The 19,434-nt window shown below is 39.3% G+C and overlaps 1 protein-coding gene across 1 annotated transcript; it reads left to right on the forward strand.

The window, feature by feature from the left end:
- The first annotated feature begins 4,622 nt into the window (after nt 1-4,622).
- On the forward strand, nt 4,623-18,871 carry LOC136764840 (lysozyme g-like). Its single transcript, XM_066719172.1, has 5 exons — nt 4,623-4,975; nt 15,140-15,223; nt 16,951-17,147; nt 17,863-18,001; nt 18,482-18,871. Exons 1-5 carry the CDS (start codon nt 4,708-4,710, stop codon nt 18,613-18,615), a joined length of 822 nt encoding a protein of 273 aa, XP_066575269.1. The 5' UTR covers nt 4,623-4,707; the 3' UTR covers nt 18,616-18,871.
- The last annotated feature ends 563 nt before the right edge of the window (nt 18,872-19,434 follow it).

Below are 19,434 nucleotides of genomic sequence, written 5' to 3' on the forward strand. Positions count from 1 at the left end.
AGTGTTGTCTTGAGATCAGGTTTGTGGTGGTCTTCCTGAGGAAGGGGGTCATCATGAAAGCAGGTGTTTTCCTGTCGTGGCATACAAACTGCCAAATCTCACATTTCTTTAACAATGGACAATGAGGTAATCAATCACTATAATGTAACATCTTCAGCCTTGAGAGAAGAACAGGAAACCACAAACAAACACTAAGCAAACTGGTATCTGTGTCAATTTATCTGTTTGGGTGATCCTCTTATCATAATAAACAGAAGTCAAAGTGGAGAGAAGAATGTCCAGAGGGTTGCTTAGTCTGCATATTATTATTTCTAATATAAAATATTATACAGCATATATAAAATATTAATATTGGCTCTTCACCACCCAAACTGGTCTGTGTATCTGTACAACACTAATAATTCTGTGTCTGTAACCAGATCTACAATAGTGTACTGGAATAACACTGAACACATTTTAACTGTAAAATCTATGTAACACCCATATTTCTGAAATAATTACAATAACTTAATATAAACTCTGCTTCCAATAAGTAGCTGTAAGGATTACAAAGTATTTTCGGTTGAATTACCCTTGAATGTCACACTCTCTTTTATGTTGTGTTGAACAAGAATCTATCTTGTGTTCTCACCTTGAGCTTTATGTTGTGTCGGAAAGTTGTTACATTCCAAATGAGTCAAACGTTTACATAATATAGTGTTAATAGATGACTTAATAGCTTTTCAATAGATGTTTTATTTAATGTAATTGGACAGTTGAAATAAAGTGAACACTATTTATACCTTATTGAATCTCTATGAATGTTCTATTAACAGGTAAATGTAACCCCGTACAGGTAACATAACAACATGGTCAGTACCTATCAAAAGTCAGGGTCATGGGCGGCCAAGGCTCACTGATGCATATGGGGAGTGAAGGCTGTCCCGTGTGGTCCGATCCAACAGACGAGCTACTGTAGCTCAAATTGCTGAAAAAGTTAATGCTGGTTCTGATAGAAAGGTTTCAGAACACACAGTGCATCGCAGTTTGTTGCGTATGGGGTTGCGTAGCCGCAGACCAGTCAGGGTGCCCATGCTGACCCTTGTCCACTGCCAAAAGCGCCTACAATGGGTATGTGAGCATCAGAACTGGACCACGGAGCAATGGAAGAAGGTGGCCTGGTCTGACGAATCACGAGTTCAAGGTGTTGACTTGGACTCCAAATTCCCCAGATCTCAATCCAATCGAGCATATGTGGGATGTGCTGGACAAACAAGTCCGATCCATGGAGCACCCACCTTACAACTTACAGGACTTAAAGGATCTGCTAACGTCTTGGTGCCAGATACCACAGCACACCTTCAGAGGTCTAATGGAGTCCATGTCTCGATGGGTCAGGGCTGTTTTAGTGGCAAAAGGGGGACCTACACAATATTATGCAGGTGGTCATAATGTTATGGCTGATCAGTGTATGCCATGTCTCTGTCCACAGGGGAAACACAAGGACAATACCAGCAGAGAGAGAAGGAGCTGAGACACTGTGGAGTCACTCAAGGTGGGAACTGAACAGAGGAGGAGCCGACATTAACACACACTGGCACCCCCACAGCAACCCACTGGAGTATATATACTGAGGTGCAGTCCAGTGTCAGTGCTGTCCCTCTGTAATAACCCATGTGTGTCTCTCACTCAGAGCTCTGCACAGACAGCAGTGCAAGACAGTGAGAGGATCTTCACTGAGCTGATCCGCTCCATTGAGAGAAGGCGCTGTGAGGTCACACAGATGATCAGAGCTCAGGAGACGGCTGCAGTGAGTCAGGCTGGAGGGCTCATGGAGAGACTGGAGCAGGAGATTGTTGATCTGAGGACGAGAGATGCTGATCTGAAGCAGCTCTCCCTCACAGAGGACCACGTCCACTTCCTCCAGGTAATGTCGCTGCTCTGAGACAATCTGCAGGACAGAAGTCTTTCACACAGAGCTCCCCAATGGAGTTGCTCCTAGTTTCTCTCCAGGAATGTGTATTGGTGTCACTTTGCATTGACTCAAAACCTCTCTCTGCTGCACAATTTCCACTGTGCCCTTCCCTCTCTCTCTCTCTCTCTCTCTCTCTCTCTCTCTCTCTCTGCTGTAGAATTGCCAGTCTCTTTGTGCCCCTCCTGGAGCTGCAGACTCACCCAACATCACAGCCAGTCCACTCTTCTCTCTTGAGGCTGTGGGGAAAGCTGTCACTGAACTGAAGGAGCGACTGGAGGATGTCTGCCGGGGGGAACTGGTCAAGATCTCACAGACAGGTTGGTGGAGAAACTCATTGTCACAGGTGTCCAGGGAGCAGCTGACCTTACTGCCATTGTCCAGCTCTGGAGGGACCTGACCCTTCACTGATGCTGATCAGAGACACTCAGTTTCTCTCATTAGTAAAGGAGTGCTGTTTGTGTCCTGGATTCATCCGCAAGGTTCAGTTGTCCTTCTCTCTCTCTGTGTATGTCTGTCTCCCAGTGACAGTAACAGTTTTAACTGTTACATATGTAGCGATCTCAGTCCACTGCACATTTTTCACTTTGATTACTTTGATTAAATACACCTATATCACATTTGCATGTTTTGTGTTCTCCCCCTCCAGTCCCCATTATGTCGTGATCACGAGATAACCATAGGGGCTTTTATTTTATTTATTTTTTTCATGTCCTCAACGAGCCACCGTAGTTAAGCCTTTGTGGTCTAACTTTAAAATTATTTTGTCTTTCAGATACCTCAAAAAATGTGAAAGAACTGCCTCAGCTGAAGGTAGACTTTTCTTGTTCCTTATTGCATTCATCAAGATTTGCACAATCATAATTCATTCACCATTGCATTACATTCAGTTATTTAAAACAAACAAGATTGTTCAATAGTTCCTATGTCTTCCTATTTCCGGAGCGGAGGTGATAACAGGGGAGAATTGGTGGGGTTTCCCTCCGGTTACTGATGTAAGCGGGGCTCCCGCACTCTGCAGTCTCAGCTGCATGGCCACGGCTTCCGCAGCGGTGCAGTCCATCAGTGCCGCCCACTGACCGAGGCCCACCTGTTCACCTCACTCTCATACTGCGCCATTCTCTCCCCCTTAAATCTTGATTTGTGTTTATACCTAAAATGTTCATTAGTTATTGCTGATATTTCGCACTATTTACGTTTGTTTTTATTACAAAATCTCTTTTTTTAACATGTACAGTGTATGTACAATCAATCTCTGGTGGGACCCATCTTAGACAACCTCCTTGCTAAAGACGTTATCAGTCAGGAATTGTACAACACTATTGCAGTGGAAAAGGTCCCCCAACCGCAGATGAGGCTGCTTTTCAGCAAAGCTATGGTCTCTTCTGGCAAAAAAAAAAAAGACTAGGATGTGCTTCATGAGACTTTACAAAAGAACGATAAATATCCAATGGACAGTTTGGGGAATTAATTTTCTTAAACTGCCATCCATCGAATTCGTAGTAAACTGTGCCACAATCATGCAAGGACATAGATCGCAACAGCAGTGAGAGCTGCAAGCTGAATATATTTAGGCTCCCAACCCTGGTCCCAGAGAGATCCCTTTGACGTCCAGTTGTCCTTAATTTGTTTGAAGTGATTCCCCGCCTGTGTGCCGACTGGGTTGTTATCAGGTGTAGATCGGTCCGGTCTAGCTGAGACCTGGGGCTGGGATGACAACTACCAGCAGACATATGGGGTCCAGAGTCCCCCAGAACCAGGGCTGCGAACCATTAAACGAATCAATTTAGTACTAAATTTGGGGGAAATTTAAATAAGAAAAAAAGAAAACCTGTGTGAATTGTTTTCTAAATATATAGGCCAAAACCAAATCACGAGTTTGACCAACCTGTGAATCGCAAACGATCAACTCGTACCCAATCTAGCGTTGCTGTATAAGCCCTAGAAAGTGATGTTGGACAATGTAAACAGCGTTTGTTTTCCCTATTCTGCTGTAAGTGGACGTTTTGGTATGAACCTCGATTGGATTGTAATTGTACAACATCGGAAGGCGTGAATTAAAGCCGGAGTGTCCAGACCCGGTGTCGCCAACGGAGGCCAGTGTGCAATACTTTCGCTTAAGTATTAATCTATTGAGGGTTTAAACAAGCACTAACGATTATACGTTAATGTTTCTTTTACAAATTGTCTGGTTTTGCCCATATATGGTAATTCTCATTTCAATAAATCGTGGTTGTGTTTGCATATTGTAAACACTTTAATATGGCAATCTGATTAGTAATATGTTTCTGACCAAAACGCACCAAGGGCTTGACAATTGCTATAAGAAACATTTAAAGTAGGACAGCTTTGCATTATAACCTTTACAACTAACTACCCGACATACAGTACAATATATAATAGGTGCAGTTAATGTAAGTTAAGATCTCTGCTTGCACAATGTTTATTTTTTATGTCAATATTGATTTGGCACAAGGGCTGACATTTTTGCATTCTATATTAACCCCCCCCCCCCAATATTGATAGCGTCCCCGTCTGCTAGATATGAATGATGACGAATCAGCAACTATGCGCAAACCACGCCCCCCAGTGCGAAATCTATGCCCCCCACCCCCCAATCCTTAACCAAACTTTTTATTATTTTCTTTCACTTTAAAGGATATGAGCATTTGTGACCTACACAGTTCTGTGTCCTCTTGTGCGCTGACTGCAGGACCTCTTAGCACTGCGTATTGTTTGAAATCAATAGATAAATAATGTCGAAAACCATCCAAGATCATATCACAGACGCCCTGGAGGAGCTCACGGAGAGAGACCTGAAGAAATTTAAGACCAAATTATGCGACCGTCCTGGGGAACCGAAGATCCGCAAGGGAGTAATCGAGACAGCAGAGCCGGCGGACCTGGCGCATAAAATAGTGCGCACTTACACAGAGTGTAAGGCGGCCCCAGTAACGGTCGAGGTGCTGCAAGCCATCGATGAAAACCAAATAGCCGAAGAACTAAGACAGAATACGATTGCATGTAAGTAATGGGAGAAAAGCATTAATATATACATTTCATAGCAAAGGTACAGGTGCACAATGCAGTCTGCTCCTGCTTCACACTCACCGGCTACAACTCTGCCCAACTGCTGCCCAACTGTCATGTGCATGATGGCGGAAGTCCGTTTTATTGCAGGCGACATCTACATAGTTTCCTATATTATGGTGACTTACTTTGCACTGCATATGCAGAATATGTTTGTTACAGTAACCTGTGAAAGCTGCAGTGGATACAAACATTAGTTTCACGTTAGCCAAATTGTGCCATTTAGCCGATATTATTGCTTATTTTTTTAAGTAAAATACCACAAATATCAGAATAAGATGTATACATTAATTTGTAAGTGAAGTTTTCCTACTATATAAAATTGTCCTGTGGAAGTGACGTGTTGTCGGTGTCAGAGCCTCCTCTTGCTGCTCATAAACATAATCTATGTATTAACTTATAACATTAATCAAAGGTTAAATGTTATTGTAACACACGGGAACTCGGTGACTGCAGGACCGGCAGCGGCAACTGGAACCAACGCCACCAGGTCAACCTTCCTGGTGAACGGTCAGTCATTTGTGTGATTTAAAAACTGTCTGCTGGTGTTTGTTCCTGAAGGAGCTCCCAATGACTTAATTCATGTCATTATTTACTCAGGTAGGCTTATCTCAACCTATTCTATTTTCGTAGACATGTTACAATGTGTCGATTATTCAAAACACTGAACCAACAGAACATTTCAGGGTCTGGAGTGAAGTGTGCAATTTATCTATTTAATTGACAAAACTTAAAAACTTAAAACTGGTTAGGGGCTCTCCAGGACCAGGGTTGGACAGACCTGGGTTTAGGCGTCAGCTTTAGGAGGCACCAAAAATGGGGCGAAAGTCATCGCTATTATAACCTACAAATCCTGCAATGCTATTTTGTGTATTCGATCAAAAGTGAGTCGTGTCAGATTCGTATCTTAAGCATTTCTGTTTGAATCACACCCATTCTACGATTAATTATGTTTGCTCCATATATTTATGTTTTGCTTATACGTTACACTGCTAACTCATAATTACTTTAAGGGATGAACAAGAATCAAAGAGTTCGTCTCTCTTGTGTCTCATTTTCAAAGCCGTACTAATGTAATCCAGAACACGCATTTCTGTGGACAAATAATAATAATAATAATAATAATAATAATAATAATAATAATAAGTTTGTTTTATGATAATTAGTATTTAATTAATTGTTTAATTGATTGTATTATATAATAAATGTGGTGGAAGAAAGTTTTGGCGTCGGTAGTTCTAGTCAGAATGTATTACGTGCACGGGAGGAACAGCGCGACACAGAACTCAAAGGATTATTATTATTATTATTATTATTATTATTATTATTATTATTATTATTATTAATAATAATAATAATAATAATAATAATAATGTAGCCTATGCATGTTTTCCGTAGCAGAGGACCTCAGCCATGGGTACTTACAACATATTTTACAGCACAAATCCTGATTAAATTCAAATCTAAATGCAGAGCCGTAGTGACATCGGTGTTTTGTGCAGTGGGATCACAGCAGCTGTCATTATCAAGGAATACAATACATGTACATGTAACAACGCAGCTTAAAGAGCAGACTCTCCGCTCCCCTTCCCAGAACACCTCTACTTTTCAAGGAAAGGTTTATCGTCTTAGCTGTGCCATTATACCAGACAAAGTGGACTTGAATAGAAGGGCCATTGTGTCTGATCAGACAGAGACACGGGCAAATGTCAAGTGTGTGAGCAACTGATGCATTCAGGGCTAGAGAGAGAAAAAGCGTGGAAACGATGTTTGCTGTTTTCTAAAAGGCCTTAACTAAAAGGTCAATGAGCTCATTGACCGTGACTGTGAATGCGCTCCACCTCCGAGGAAGCCGATTCTGGACGGAGTGAAATACAGAGACTGAACTGATTCATTTAAGTTTTTATTATTTGCATATGTCCATGTTTCTAAACTACTGTCTGTTAATGAAGCGCCTGTGTTGGTTTAAGTTCCTGGTGTAATTGAATGTCAGTTTGAGGGAAGCTTTAGTTAATCCAGAACTAATACACGGGGCCGTTTTCTAATTATAAACAGTATAAATGAATAATTCACAATGCAATTGCTCCTCCAATGTTAAGGCTACTGGGGATATCAGTGCACTGAGTAGGTTAGTGGGGTGTTGTGCTGTTAATGTGTCCCTGAATGAAACGAAGTGTAAACCAGTGACTGTATCTGCTCTGACCCAAACACACACCAACAAAATAAATGTTTATTTCATTTGGAATATTATTAAGAAACGAATAATCAAAATAATAGGATTTAGTTACAAAGTGAGAAATAGAATAACACACCTAGTGTCATATTATAGATTTACTTATAAATATTGGCAGGGAAAGGGTGTCAAGGAAGGCTTGAGCTAGTATATATATATATATATTGTAGCGATCTCGAGCCTCCCTACGAGGCTTGGGCCTTTTAGTGATGCAGTAAAATCGTTGTATTGTGATATTGTGACGCAGGAGACCGGAGTTCGATTCCACATCTTGCCGTGACCTGAAAACCCCCCAAAATTGTTACGATATATTAATTATATTCAAAAATAAATTAAAAACTTGTGCCTAATGTTCTACTGTTCCAAAGCAACAGTACATCAGACGTGTTTTTGTAGCGTTCTTGGGTATCCTGAAATCTAAATAATGTATTATTAAAGGTACGTTGTGTAGTTTCTCCGACAAGTAACACATCAGCAACCTGCTATATATATATATTCTTAAATAACGCAAATAATAATAATAATAATAATAATAATAATAATAATAATAATAATAATAATAATAAAAAGCTTGTGCTTAACGTTCTACTGTTCCAAAGCAAGTGATGTTTTTTTACATTGTCTTGGGTTATCCTGAAAGGCGCTTCTACATAAATAAATAAACAAATAAATAATACACGTGTGTAGTAAAGTAAATTCAGCAACGTAGCTGTGAGAAATTGATCTGTTTTGTGAGAAAGGTAGAAAAGTGTCCAATACAACCTGAAGTGAGGGCAGCAGTGGAGGTTACAGTACAATGCCAAATCCGAAAATGTTACGAAGCTTATTTAAAACTGGGCTTTACATGAAGCGGCTTCTCACCATTAACTGCAAAAAAAAAAAAAAAAAAAAAAAAACGCTCCCGACTTTCTTTGGAAGCTGACTTATGTCTAAATTGCAACCCCGAATCCCACTACTTTGCGCGTTGAGGAAACAAACACACACCCCACACTGATAAGGTAGAAATGAATACTATACTGAATTAATCTATCATTGGTTTGTCTCATTTTTCTTCAATGGTTGTACATTTTCATTTTAGCCGTTTCCATTTCTGCTGGTTTTGATATCCAATGTATACTTCAGCAACTCATACTGATCTCTATATTTTTTTGTAAAATCCCTAAGATTTTACAACATATTGTTGTGTTGTTTTAGTAAACTATGAGGAGACGCAGTAATTTTTGTCATTGCTCAGGGAGGCTCATTTTGACAAAGTTTGTGAACCCTTGGACTAGATCCTTATTTAAACCTGCAAAGTGTAATACATATCAGTGAGAACCATTGTTGATTGACAGACTTCAGACAACACATGATGGAGTGCTGCAGACTATGACTAATCCTGTGGCAAAAATGTGTAAACCATTAAAGATATGTCATTGTAAAAAATTACTTCCTTCTCAGGGCCCCCAAAAGGCAGATTACATCTTAAAGTGTGAACACTGCAGCCATGTTAAAAGTACAACTGAAATGCTAGGCTTGGCAAGGAAAATGATGAAGTTTTAAGCATTTGTATATTGTGATATATTTTTCAAAATATATGAATATATTATAAATATATTATGAAAATATAAAAATATATTTTAACATATATGTTACAATATATTGTCCTATCTTCCTGGAACATATAATATCTTGTAATATACTACAATATATTTTAAAATATATAAGTTATGGCTGTTTGTATATTGAGATATGTTTTGTAAAATATATAAAATTCTAATTCAAGTTAAAATTAGGTTTATTGGCTTGACAACAGAGTATGTACAATACAGTATAGTTTAAAATATATATTACAATACATTGCAATTTTTCTGGAAAATATATTACAATATTTGTACTATAATTTAAAATATGTTAATTGCAGTTTTTGAATATCGTGAAATACATTAATATATTTTTAAAACATACAAATGTGAATTATGGCCACTTTCATATATTGAAATACGTAATATATTTTCAAGACTTCTAAATATATTAACACTTCATACACACGGATTGTCCTTTTAACCACTCCAACTCCATATAAAAAAATTAAAACCCTTCCCAGGTACCAGAATTTTAACACCTGACATTTCTTAAAAAGGTAAATATATGATAAATAAAATAAAAAATAAAAATGTGTTTTTCATTAACCCTTTACACTCCTGTGTACTACATGTCCATGTTCAAGAGAGAAAAAACAGAGAAGAACAAATAAAACAATGCAAATGCAATATACATTCCTTTTTAGTTTACAATATTATACTTTATAATATTGAACTTTTGTAATGATAAAACAAACAATACACTAAGATGCAAATAAACAAAACATATACAAATAATATTCAATTAACACAAATGAAAATACACTGAAACTTTATAATAATAATAATAAACAATTAACAGTAAATAACTAAAACTCAGTCACAATCAAAACTTGTGCCATTACCAGCTTGCTCAGTGCCATTTATGGAAATGTGCAATACAATAAGCTTGGAGGGATGCGCTACAGAACTTTTCACAGCATTGTGATGGATCTGGTTGCCACAGACGATGCTTTAGTGCCTTCTATTCAGCATTGTTTTCTGAACGAATGTCGTTACAGCACTGCATAGCCTTTACTAAAAACTACATAAACTAAAACTAAACAAGTACAACTAATAATAAAACTAGCAATAATAATCTAAAACTCTGTTTATATACTTGTAAAAGATTAATGGATTGTCACAATAGACAGATGACTTCTAGGTGCACACACGTACATGGAGGCTCTAAACAACATGCAATTGTATAAAAACTTCACATGATTGCCCTATGCCCCGAGGCAATTAACAAATAATTAACACTGTTTCCAGTTGAAGTTCTGGTGTCCTGGGTGGGGGATAAAAAATGATGTATGTGATATTTACACAAATCAAGTATTGACACTTGCACTAGACATATCAAAACTATGCTTTTTAACTGGATATGGTTTACAGAACCACTAGGGAGGGAAAACAAAAATCTAATGTTTCATAGACTTGCTATCTTTATCAGAATATATGCGGTATTGAACGATTGATCACCTGTACATCTTCCATATCATTAGAATAACTGTAAGCACAAAACAAAAACAGTCCCAACTTACACACAAATAGAAAACACTAGATTTCATTTCTTATACCTGTTTGAAGTCTTCATTGGCATCTTGCTCTGGTTTCAGTGGAAGCTCTGGTCCCAATCCTTGGTTTATACCAGGGGTTCCCAATGTCTGGTGATGGAGGATCAATTTTTGGAGGTTGCGTGGGATGGAGGGCCACAGTAGAAAATGAACCACCGATGAAAACAAAATATTTATTATTTTCCCCCAAATGACATGTGCAATCTGTAACTGGTAATCCCCCGGTAATCAATACACAGCCAGAGTCCTCCATCCTTCTTTGCCAATGAAAAAGAAACTGGGTGCTGCGGGGGAGGTAGAGGGACATATAATGCCAAGTTCAAGAGCCTCCGTGATGTACTCCTCCATGGCTGTGGTTTCCAGAATAGATAAGGGATAAATTCAACCCCGCGATGGGGAAGTCCCTGAAAGAGGGTTGATGGTGCAATCCCAGGATCGATGAGGAGGAAGACGAGACACCTGAGCATTGCTGAAGACTGTCCCAAGGTCTTCATATTCTGTGGGTATTGCCAGGGAAGTAGATTGGACAGGACTCGTTGTCCATGGCTCAACAGGTGAGAGAGAGACAGCGAGCAAAACATTGTCCATCCCACAACACGATTTCTCCTTCCCTCCACGAAATGGTAGGATTGTGAAAAGCCAATAATGACCTAGAATAATGACGGTGCCAGGGGAGTCACTGACAAGCAGAGATATCATTTCAGTGTGCAGGCAGCCGATCTGAAGGATGATGGGAATGGTCATCTGTGTCACCATGCCCGCTCCTATAGGTTGATTGTTAATGGCCATGATCTGAAAGCGACAGCACACAGGAGAGCAGGGGACTTCCCAGTTTATTTACTGTTGTCCGATGGTTGAAGTTGCCTGCAGATCCAGAATCCAGTAATACAGAAATGGGGATATTAGTAGTTTCCCACATAATACTGGCCGAAAAAAGACATTGCTTGTGAGTCAGGAGTGGACTCAAAGGAACATCGGAGTTAGGTTTGGTACGAGTCAAACGAGTCAAACAGGATTCGTGGAAGTGCCCAGCCTGGCCGCAATAAAGGCATAGATGCTGCTGCATCCTCCTCTGTCTTTCCTTGGCTGTGAGACAGATACACCCCAACTGCATGGGTTCAGGATCAGGAGTGGAGTGCAGGGTTTGAGAGGCTCTGGCTGACAGAGGTAGGAAGTTGTGTGGAGGACGTCGTCTTCTGGCCTTGAGGAGATGGTCCAACCTTACCGCCAGTTGTATTAGTTTTTTCCAATCCCATATCCTCATCTCGACATGCCAGCTTGGATTGTAATTCATCATGTAATTCATCATCAGCAGGGCTAGTTCATCCCATCCACTGCATGCCGCCAGAGTGCGAACCTGCAGTGCATAATCGGCGCCTGATGATGTGCCCTGGTGAAGTGTAAAAAGCTGCTCCCCAGCTCCCCTTCCTTCCGTGAGATGGTTAAATACGTCCTTGAAATGTGCCTGGAATATGCTCAAGGAACGTGTGATGGAACCTTGTTGCAACCAAACCGCCGCCGCCCACTGCAAGGCTTTCCTTGTCAGAAGGGTGATCATGAAGGCAATTCTGGCAGCATCATCAGGAAAAGCCATGGGTTTGTTTGGTGAAATGCAGGGAGCACTGTAACCAAAATTTCTCGCATTTCGAGAGGCATCAATTTCTTTGGGACAGCAAGGCAGATCTCCTATGTTGTGGCTTTGGAAGTTTGGAATCATGTTCCGATAATCGAGCATCCTGGACAACCATATCCAAACTGATGCTCGAATTCTCCGCTGGGTCCATAAGTGCTATATCTTCTGTCATGCCCGGCATGGGAGAAGAGAGATGAACCCAGGTGAAGAAAGTCAACATGGGTGACGGTCGAGAGACGGAAAACAGGATCCGCAGGATTAAGCAAAAGAGTAGTCAAAGGGGCAGGCAAGAGGTCAGGTGATCGTGCAAACAAAACAAAGGGGTAATCCAAGAAGCGATGGTCATAATAGGCAATAAAGACGTCAAATAGAATGCAGGCAAAACAGGGGGAAAGCATAGAAGTGATACTGTGACAAAATCAAGGAACAGGGGGTTTAAATACAGTGCAGATTGAAGCAGGGGACTGGGATGTGAGGTGCTGATCCAATAAAGCAATAATTTGCTAAATATGCTAAATATTATACAGGTTTAGAGGGAAGCAGTTTAGTTGCTTTTTCAGTCAGAATACCAGAAGGGAATGTTTGTGGAATGTGGACTTGTCCAGTTGGAAGTTGTCTACTCTTAATTTTGTCACACATCTGACTAGAACACTCTGCTTAGCACGTATTTTCTGTTTTTAAAGGCAATTGACATTTCTTGGTGGAAACTGACACTAGAAAAGCCTCTGAAACAGATTGAAAATAAAGTAATAACAAAAATGTTAGATGGCTACAAAAGAGAATTCAGCAATGCTTCAGATTACCTGGCAATGTAATGAGAAATTTACAAATAGAACAGAATGATATATTATATCATAGAATATAAAAGCAAAAACATTATAATTCAGTTCAATTAGGTAGAGCTATAACATATAAAGTAGTATTTGCAATTAAATAGCAAGATAAGATTTTTATAGCAGCTAAATAAATGGCATGGCACATTATGATAAAAGATTGATGTCAGTGTGTAAATGTCATGTTATAATACCTATTATGATGTATGTTATTAAATATATTATATTATATAAAAAACAAGTCTAACATATGTATAGTTTGTAATAATAGCATATAACAATTAACAACATAATCAATAACATATGGATACTTCAAATAAAGTGTTACACATTTTTCATGTTTAGTTTACATTGTTTTATTAACCTTGTGTTTCTAAGTTTCTATGTTTTTACAGATCTTATTTTTATACCAGCACCCGTGTTCTTTAAAAAGTGAAACGTATTTAAAATCTCTCTCTCTCTCTCTCTCTCTCTCTCTCTCTCTCTCTCTCTCTCTCTCTCTCTCTCTCTCTCTCTCTCAAACACTTTGTTTCTTATGTTCTTATGTTCTTCTTATGTCATTGCTTTGTAAAACATTAATATACCAGCTTGGGACTAGTTAGAAAACATACATTGAGTGACTGCCCACAACAAATATTCACCTGGTGTACTGCACATTATGTTTACATGCTGGTTCATATAAGTATTTCTCCCAATATGTATTTATGGAATATTAGATAATGTAATCAGTTTTCCTTCACACTTACTTATAAAGCATAAAATACGTCATACAAGTTTTTCGGAGGTTCAGTAATGTGAATTTATTTTTCATAGTTTTTTTTTTCACAACCTAAAATAACCAAATTAAGACTTTTGGCTTTTCAATGTGCTATTAATAGTCTCTGTATTTCCAGTGTTTGGGGTCGTTACTGATAAAACGTAATATATTAGTCGTTATTCGTTTCTTGAGAAAAAAGTCATAATATTAGTATTACATATTAGTTAAGTGTTATATTACTCGTTACCCGCTACATTCCTTCCTTTTGCCCTGCGAAACAATGTGACTAATTTCCATATTCTGGTAATGCGTGTTTTAAATGTGTGCCAAACCAATAAACTTAAACAGTGGGTTACCCTAGTTTTCGTGTCCATAGTGTAGAAAACTGCAAATTAATCTGGCTGGACGATATTATCTTACTTCCACACACGTTTTATTAATCAGCAACTTCATTACAAAGGCTCAGCAATAATAGAAAACAAAGTAATATGCCAGTAGTCTGCTATAAACTGCAATTAAAACAGTAAATACAAATCAAGTGGAAACACAGTAGAGATCGCTTACGGTCACTTTTGTCTAAATTAAACTACATGAACCTTGAACAAAAAAGTTTTGGAATCCGCCCTTACTTTTATAAATGAAGAACGCGATTGGCCACATCAAAAGACTCAAAAGTGTTTTCTGCAAGTGATTGGTTACATAAAAAGTTATTGACAGTTACTCAACAACCAATACCAATGTTTTGAATCGTGTGTGGGCGTGGCTTGCCTGGAGAAGGATTGGGTCTGTATTCCAAACCGCATACTACCCATACTATACATACTACATACCGACATTTCTGTAATGTTTAAATGTTGGTATGTAGTACGCGTAGTGTGGGTAGTATGTGGTTTCAAATACAGCCTGGGTTTCAATAATGTGCACCTTACAGTTCAGTTCTGTGCATCTGACGACAGTAACATGTACACAAGCACCCAGAAGCTATTTTATTAATTATCAAACAGGCCGAGTGATGCACTCACTGCACTGCAGAGACACTACATGCTGTGCAGATTGTTTTTGTGTTTTAGATATGGCGAACATGATTAATAAGTCTTGTGGAGTGTATTGCTACTTGCTTCCGATTTAAACCCCACATAATTGAAATGAATGTAGTGAGAAACCTCTCGTTTATTTTATATGGAAAGTAACTGGAATATTATTACTGGAATTAAAACTCAAATGCATTATATTAACTAGTTATTAAGACAAGTAATATTATAACAGTACAGTAGCACGTTACGTTACTGACACGTTACCCAAACTTTGTAATACAGACATTAGATATTGGATTCTGTGTACTTTGTCTCTTGTATTGTAAGTGGAAATTCAAACTTTCTAGTCTGGGTGGACACAGCATGACAATTCCAATATAATGTTTTCTGAATGGGTGAGTAATGATTCATATTCTTTTTGCCTTTTTAGACTGTATTTATGGTGATGTCATGATGATTGAGACTACTGGTGCATTGGAAGAAACAGCCAAACAAAATAATTTAACTGTGAATGGTATGAACAAATATTCATAATAAATATGGCTACAGTACATTAAGAGATTGGCAAAAGTAAAATTAACTGGTATATATTGTAAAGTCTTAAAGTACTATCTTAAAACAACAGCTTTGAACTTGGGCGAGGCTTTTGCAGGTTTTACTAGTTAATTGTTCTTAATCTTCAATGTCTTTTACTCAGACAGTTATTGAATATATACACACACACTGCTCAAAAAATTAAGGGAACACAAACTTCAGGGGTATCAATCTGTCCAGTTAGGAAGCCTAAGCGATTGTGAATCAGTGTCACCTGTTTTGGTGCAAATGAAAGTGACAACAGGTGCACTGGAGAGACAACAGCAAGACAACCCCCAAAAAGGGAATGGTTTTGCTGGTGGTGGCCATAGACAATTGCTCTCTCCTTATCCTTCCTGACTGATTCTTCTCTAGTTTTGCGTTTTGCTAGTGTCCTTGTCACTACTGGTAGCATGAGGTGGTACCTGCAGCCCATTCAGGTTGTATAGGTAGTCCAGCTCCTCCAGGATGGCATATCCATATGTGCTGTCGCAAGAAGGTTTGCTGTGTCTCCCAGTACAGTCTCAAGAGCATGGGGGAGATACCAAGAAACGGGCGTTACATGAGGAGAGCTGGACAGGGCTGTAGAAGGGCATCAACCCAGCAGCAAGGCCTGTATCTGCTCCTTTGTGCGAGGAGGAACAGGAGGAGCACTGCCAGAGCCCTACAAAACTCCAGTGGGCTACTGGTGTACATGTTTCTGACCAATCTGTCAGAAACTCCATGAGGGTGGCATGAGGGCCCGACATCCCCTAGTGGGACTTATCTAGCCCAGCACCGTGCAGCTCGATTGGCATTCGCCAGAGAACACCAGAATTGGCAGGTCCGCCATTGGCGCCCCGTTCTCTTCACAGATGAGAGCAGGTTGACACTGAGCACACGTGACAGATGTGAAAGAGTCTGGAGATGCCATGGTGAATGTTATGCTGCCTGCAACATCATCCAACATGACCGGTATGGCGGTGGATCAGTGATGGTCTGGGGAGGCATATCCTTGGAGGGTCGCACAGACCTCCACATATTAGCCAACGGTACCCTGACTGAAGTTAGGTACCGGGATGAAATCCTCAGACCCATCACTAGACTTTACGCTGGTGCAGTGGGCCTGGGTTCCTCCTGGTGCAGGACAATGCCCGGCTTCATGTGGCCAGAGTGTTCAGGCAGTTCCTGGATGACGAAGGCATTGATGCCATTGACTGGCCCTCACGTTCCCCAGACCTGAATCCAATTGAGAACCTTTGGGACATTATGTATCGGTGCATCCGACGCAGCCAAGTAGCGCCACAGACTGTCCAGGAGCTCACTGATGCCCTGATCCAGGTCTGGGAGGAGACCCGACCCAACCCCGAGGACACCATCTGCCGTCTCATCAGGAGCATGCCCAGACGTTGTAATTTTGTTCTCAACGAATTACACAATGTACAGTAAAGATTTTGATCTTTAATATATTTCGTTCATCAAGATCTGATGTGTGATTTAAGTGTTCCCTTCATTTTTTTTTAGCAGTGTATATTTACATATGTAGAGAGAGCTGCCAACTGGTAATTGTGTTTGGTTGTGTCTGTTGGTGGTATATATTTTGTTTCTTCATTACAGGCATGAGATACAACTAAGGTGAATAACAGAAATATTTTGTTTGACATTTTGTCTACTGTGTATCCTCAACAGGGGTTAGTGCTTCTTGTAAGATGGCAGAGCAGGACCTGAGCAGACTAAATGATTACAAGGATATCATAGTCCGTGTGGGCAAACGTAAACAAATGGACCCTGCTGTCATTAGTGCCATCATTTCTCGACAGTCTCGGGCTGGGGCAGTGCTGAAGAATGGCTGGGGAGACTGTGAAAATGCATTTGGACTTATGCAGGTGCGACAAAATAAGCAATAATTTATATTTAAACATTATGTCCGTAGAAGACTAAAATGATAATCGTTTCAAACACCGCAGATAATGGATAATAATGAAAAATAGGCACTTTTGTTGTGGTTTATCCTATACATTTTTAGAAGGGATCTACGTAAAATAAAAATACAGAGAAATACAAATTGCTATCTATACCTTGTGTTGCTGGGTGGCTTTTAATGGGTCATTCTACAAGAAGTGGAATATTCACTGTATTTCAACTAACTATGAAGTAAGACCAACAGAAAATGCTAGAATTCTCATTGGCATTTGGAGATGCTTCTCAAAGTAAGGGCAGCCAATAAATGCCAAGAGTTACTTTAAAACACCACGGAAGAAAAATATACCAAACTGTTCAAATTTTGATTGACCATTTGAAGTTATGGATGAATAAGTATTTTTCTGTAGGTGCCGAGACTTGCGCTTCAAGCAACTATATTTGGTTGATGAATCGTCATTGTAGAATAAAAGTCTACGAACAGCTGTTCAACAGTAAAACCTTTTCATTACAGGAGATGTATTTTTGCATGAACCTAGTCAGTGGGACCCATTGATGAATGAAGCTTTTAGTATATATTGAATTGCCTTTTAGTGTGAGCAAGTCTGAATTCAATGCACAAATTGGATGAAGGCAGTTCTGTCACAGTTACTGAAAGACATTTTTTTAATTGCATTTCAGGTTAATAAGCTCTACTACACACCAGAAGCCGAGTGGAACAGTGAGGAACATGTTGCTCAAGGCACCCAGATCCTGATTGACTTCATCATCAGGATTAAGATAAAGTTTCCAAATTGGCCCAAGGAGCATTGGTTTAAAGGTAGCTGACTGCCACACATTGCAAAGTGAACAAAAGGAAAAACAGTTAATCCTGATTTCAATATGAGATCCTATGCAATGTATACACAGGAACATACTATGTTTGCTATTAGAAACTGTTTGTTGCATCCCACAGCAAAGGAGGTTCTGTTTGTGAATTGTTAGGCTTACTTCACATTTCCCCTAGATACAGATGTACCTAGTTAACATAGTACCTTAAAAGTTGCAAAGTAAACCAAATGACATGGTAAACATGCTTCTCATGGATGCTTAAGCTCAACAAAAAATTGGTGGATGGTCATGGATGCTTAAGCTTACAGCAAAATTAAGATCAATTAAAGGCTTCCAAACCTTTAAGTGCTCTACAATAATACACATTTTTTTATTTGCAAAGGTAAATGTCAAGTAAATATGTTTATTAATTACAGCATAGGAGCCAGATATGGAAGAAACCTGAATTGAATAATTTAATGTGTTTCAGGGGGGATAGCAGCCTACTGTGCTGGAGATGGAAATGTGGAGTCGTATGAAAAGGTGGATGATCACACCCCTGGAAAGGACTTTGCCAATGATGTTGTTGCCAGAGCCCAGTGGTACAAGAAGAATGGATTTTGAAATAATTCTTAGGCCTCTGAAAAATAAAGTGGCAATTCTGAAAAGCTAATGCATTTACATGTCATTAGTTACAATATTTTTGTTAAAATTGTATTGGGGACTATTAAACTATTAAAATACATTTCTTCCTTGTAGTGGGAAGGAAGCCATAGCTGTGTAGTTCTGGGGACAGGGGAGCAATTTGTCTGTATAACAATAATGTATTTGCATCAATGTTTTGTCATCAATAAAATACATTTCACAGATTAGTAAATAAGCTATACAAATAAAGTTCATGAATTGTAATATATTATGAATGCCAGTTGTCACGCAACTACCCTGCAATGCAACTAGCAGGGCAGGAAGTCTGCTATTCCCCAGGGCTCAGTCCTCAACTAAAGCACTTAAAAATCACCTTTAATTATCTGGGTGATAAAATAGTAAAATACAAAAGCTAAAAACTACACAAATACTTATAATAAAATCCTATACTAAAATCTTAAAACTAAGCCCTAAAACCATACAAAACAGCAGCAATGAATAAGACCAGCAATAATAAAAGACGAAAAATAAATAGTCCCGAATCAATCCAATGGCAATAATAATGCAAGTCCTGAGTTGGCACGAAAGCAAGGCTCCCGTCTGGGCCAGGGATGTAGGTCCATCCTTGCGGCACTCCTCCCCGATCGGACCCTGGAATCTGGGGTGCCATCCATTGTCAAGAGACCTCGTTCCCAGTCCTATAAGGTAGATCCAATTGTGGGCTTGAGTCCGAAGTTCAATGTCCGCTCAATCGCTGTCTGTCAATTCACATTCAATCACTGGTTTATTGCTCCAACA

Source organism: Amia ocellicauda, chromosome 12 (genome assembly GCF_036373705.1).
Source record: "Amia ocellicauda isolate fAmiCal2 chromosome 12, fAmiCal2.hap1, whole genome shotgun sequence".
Lineage (NCBI taxonomy): Eukaryota > Metazoa > Chordata > Actinopteri > Amiiformes > Amiidae > Amia > Amia ocellicauda.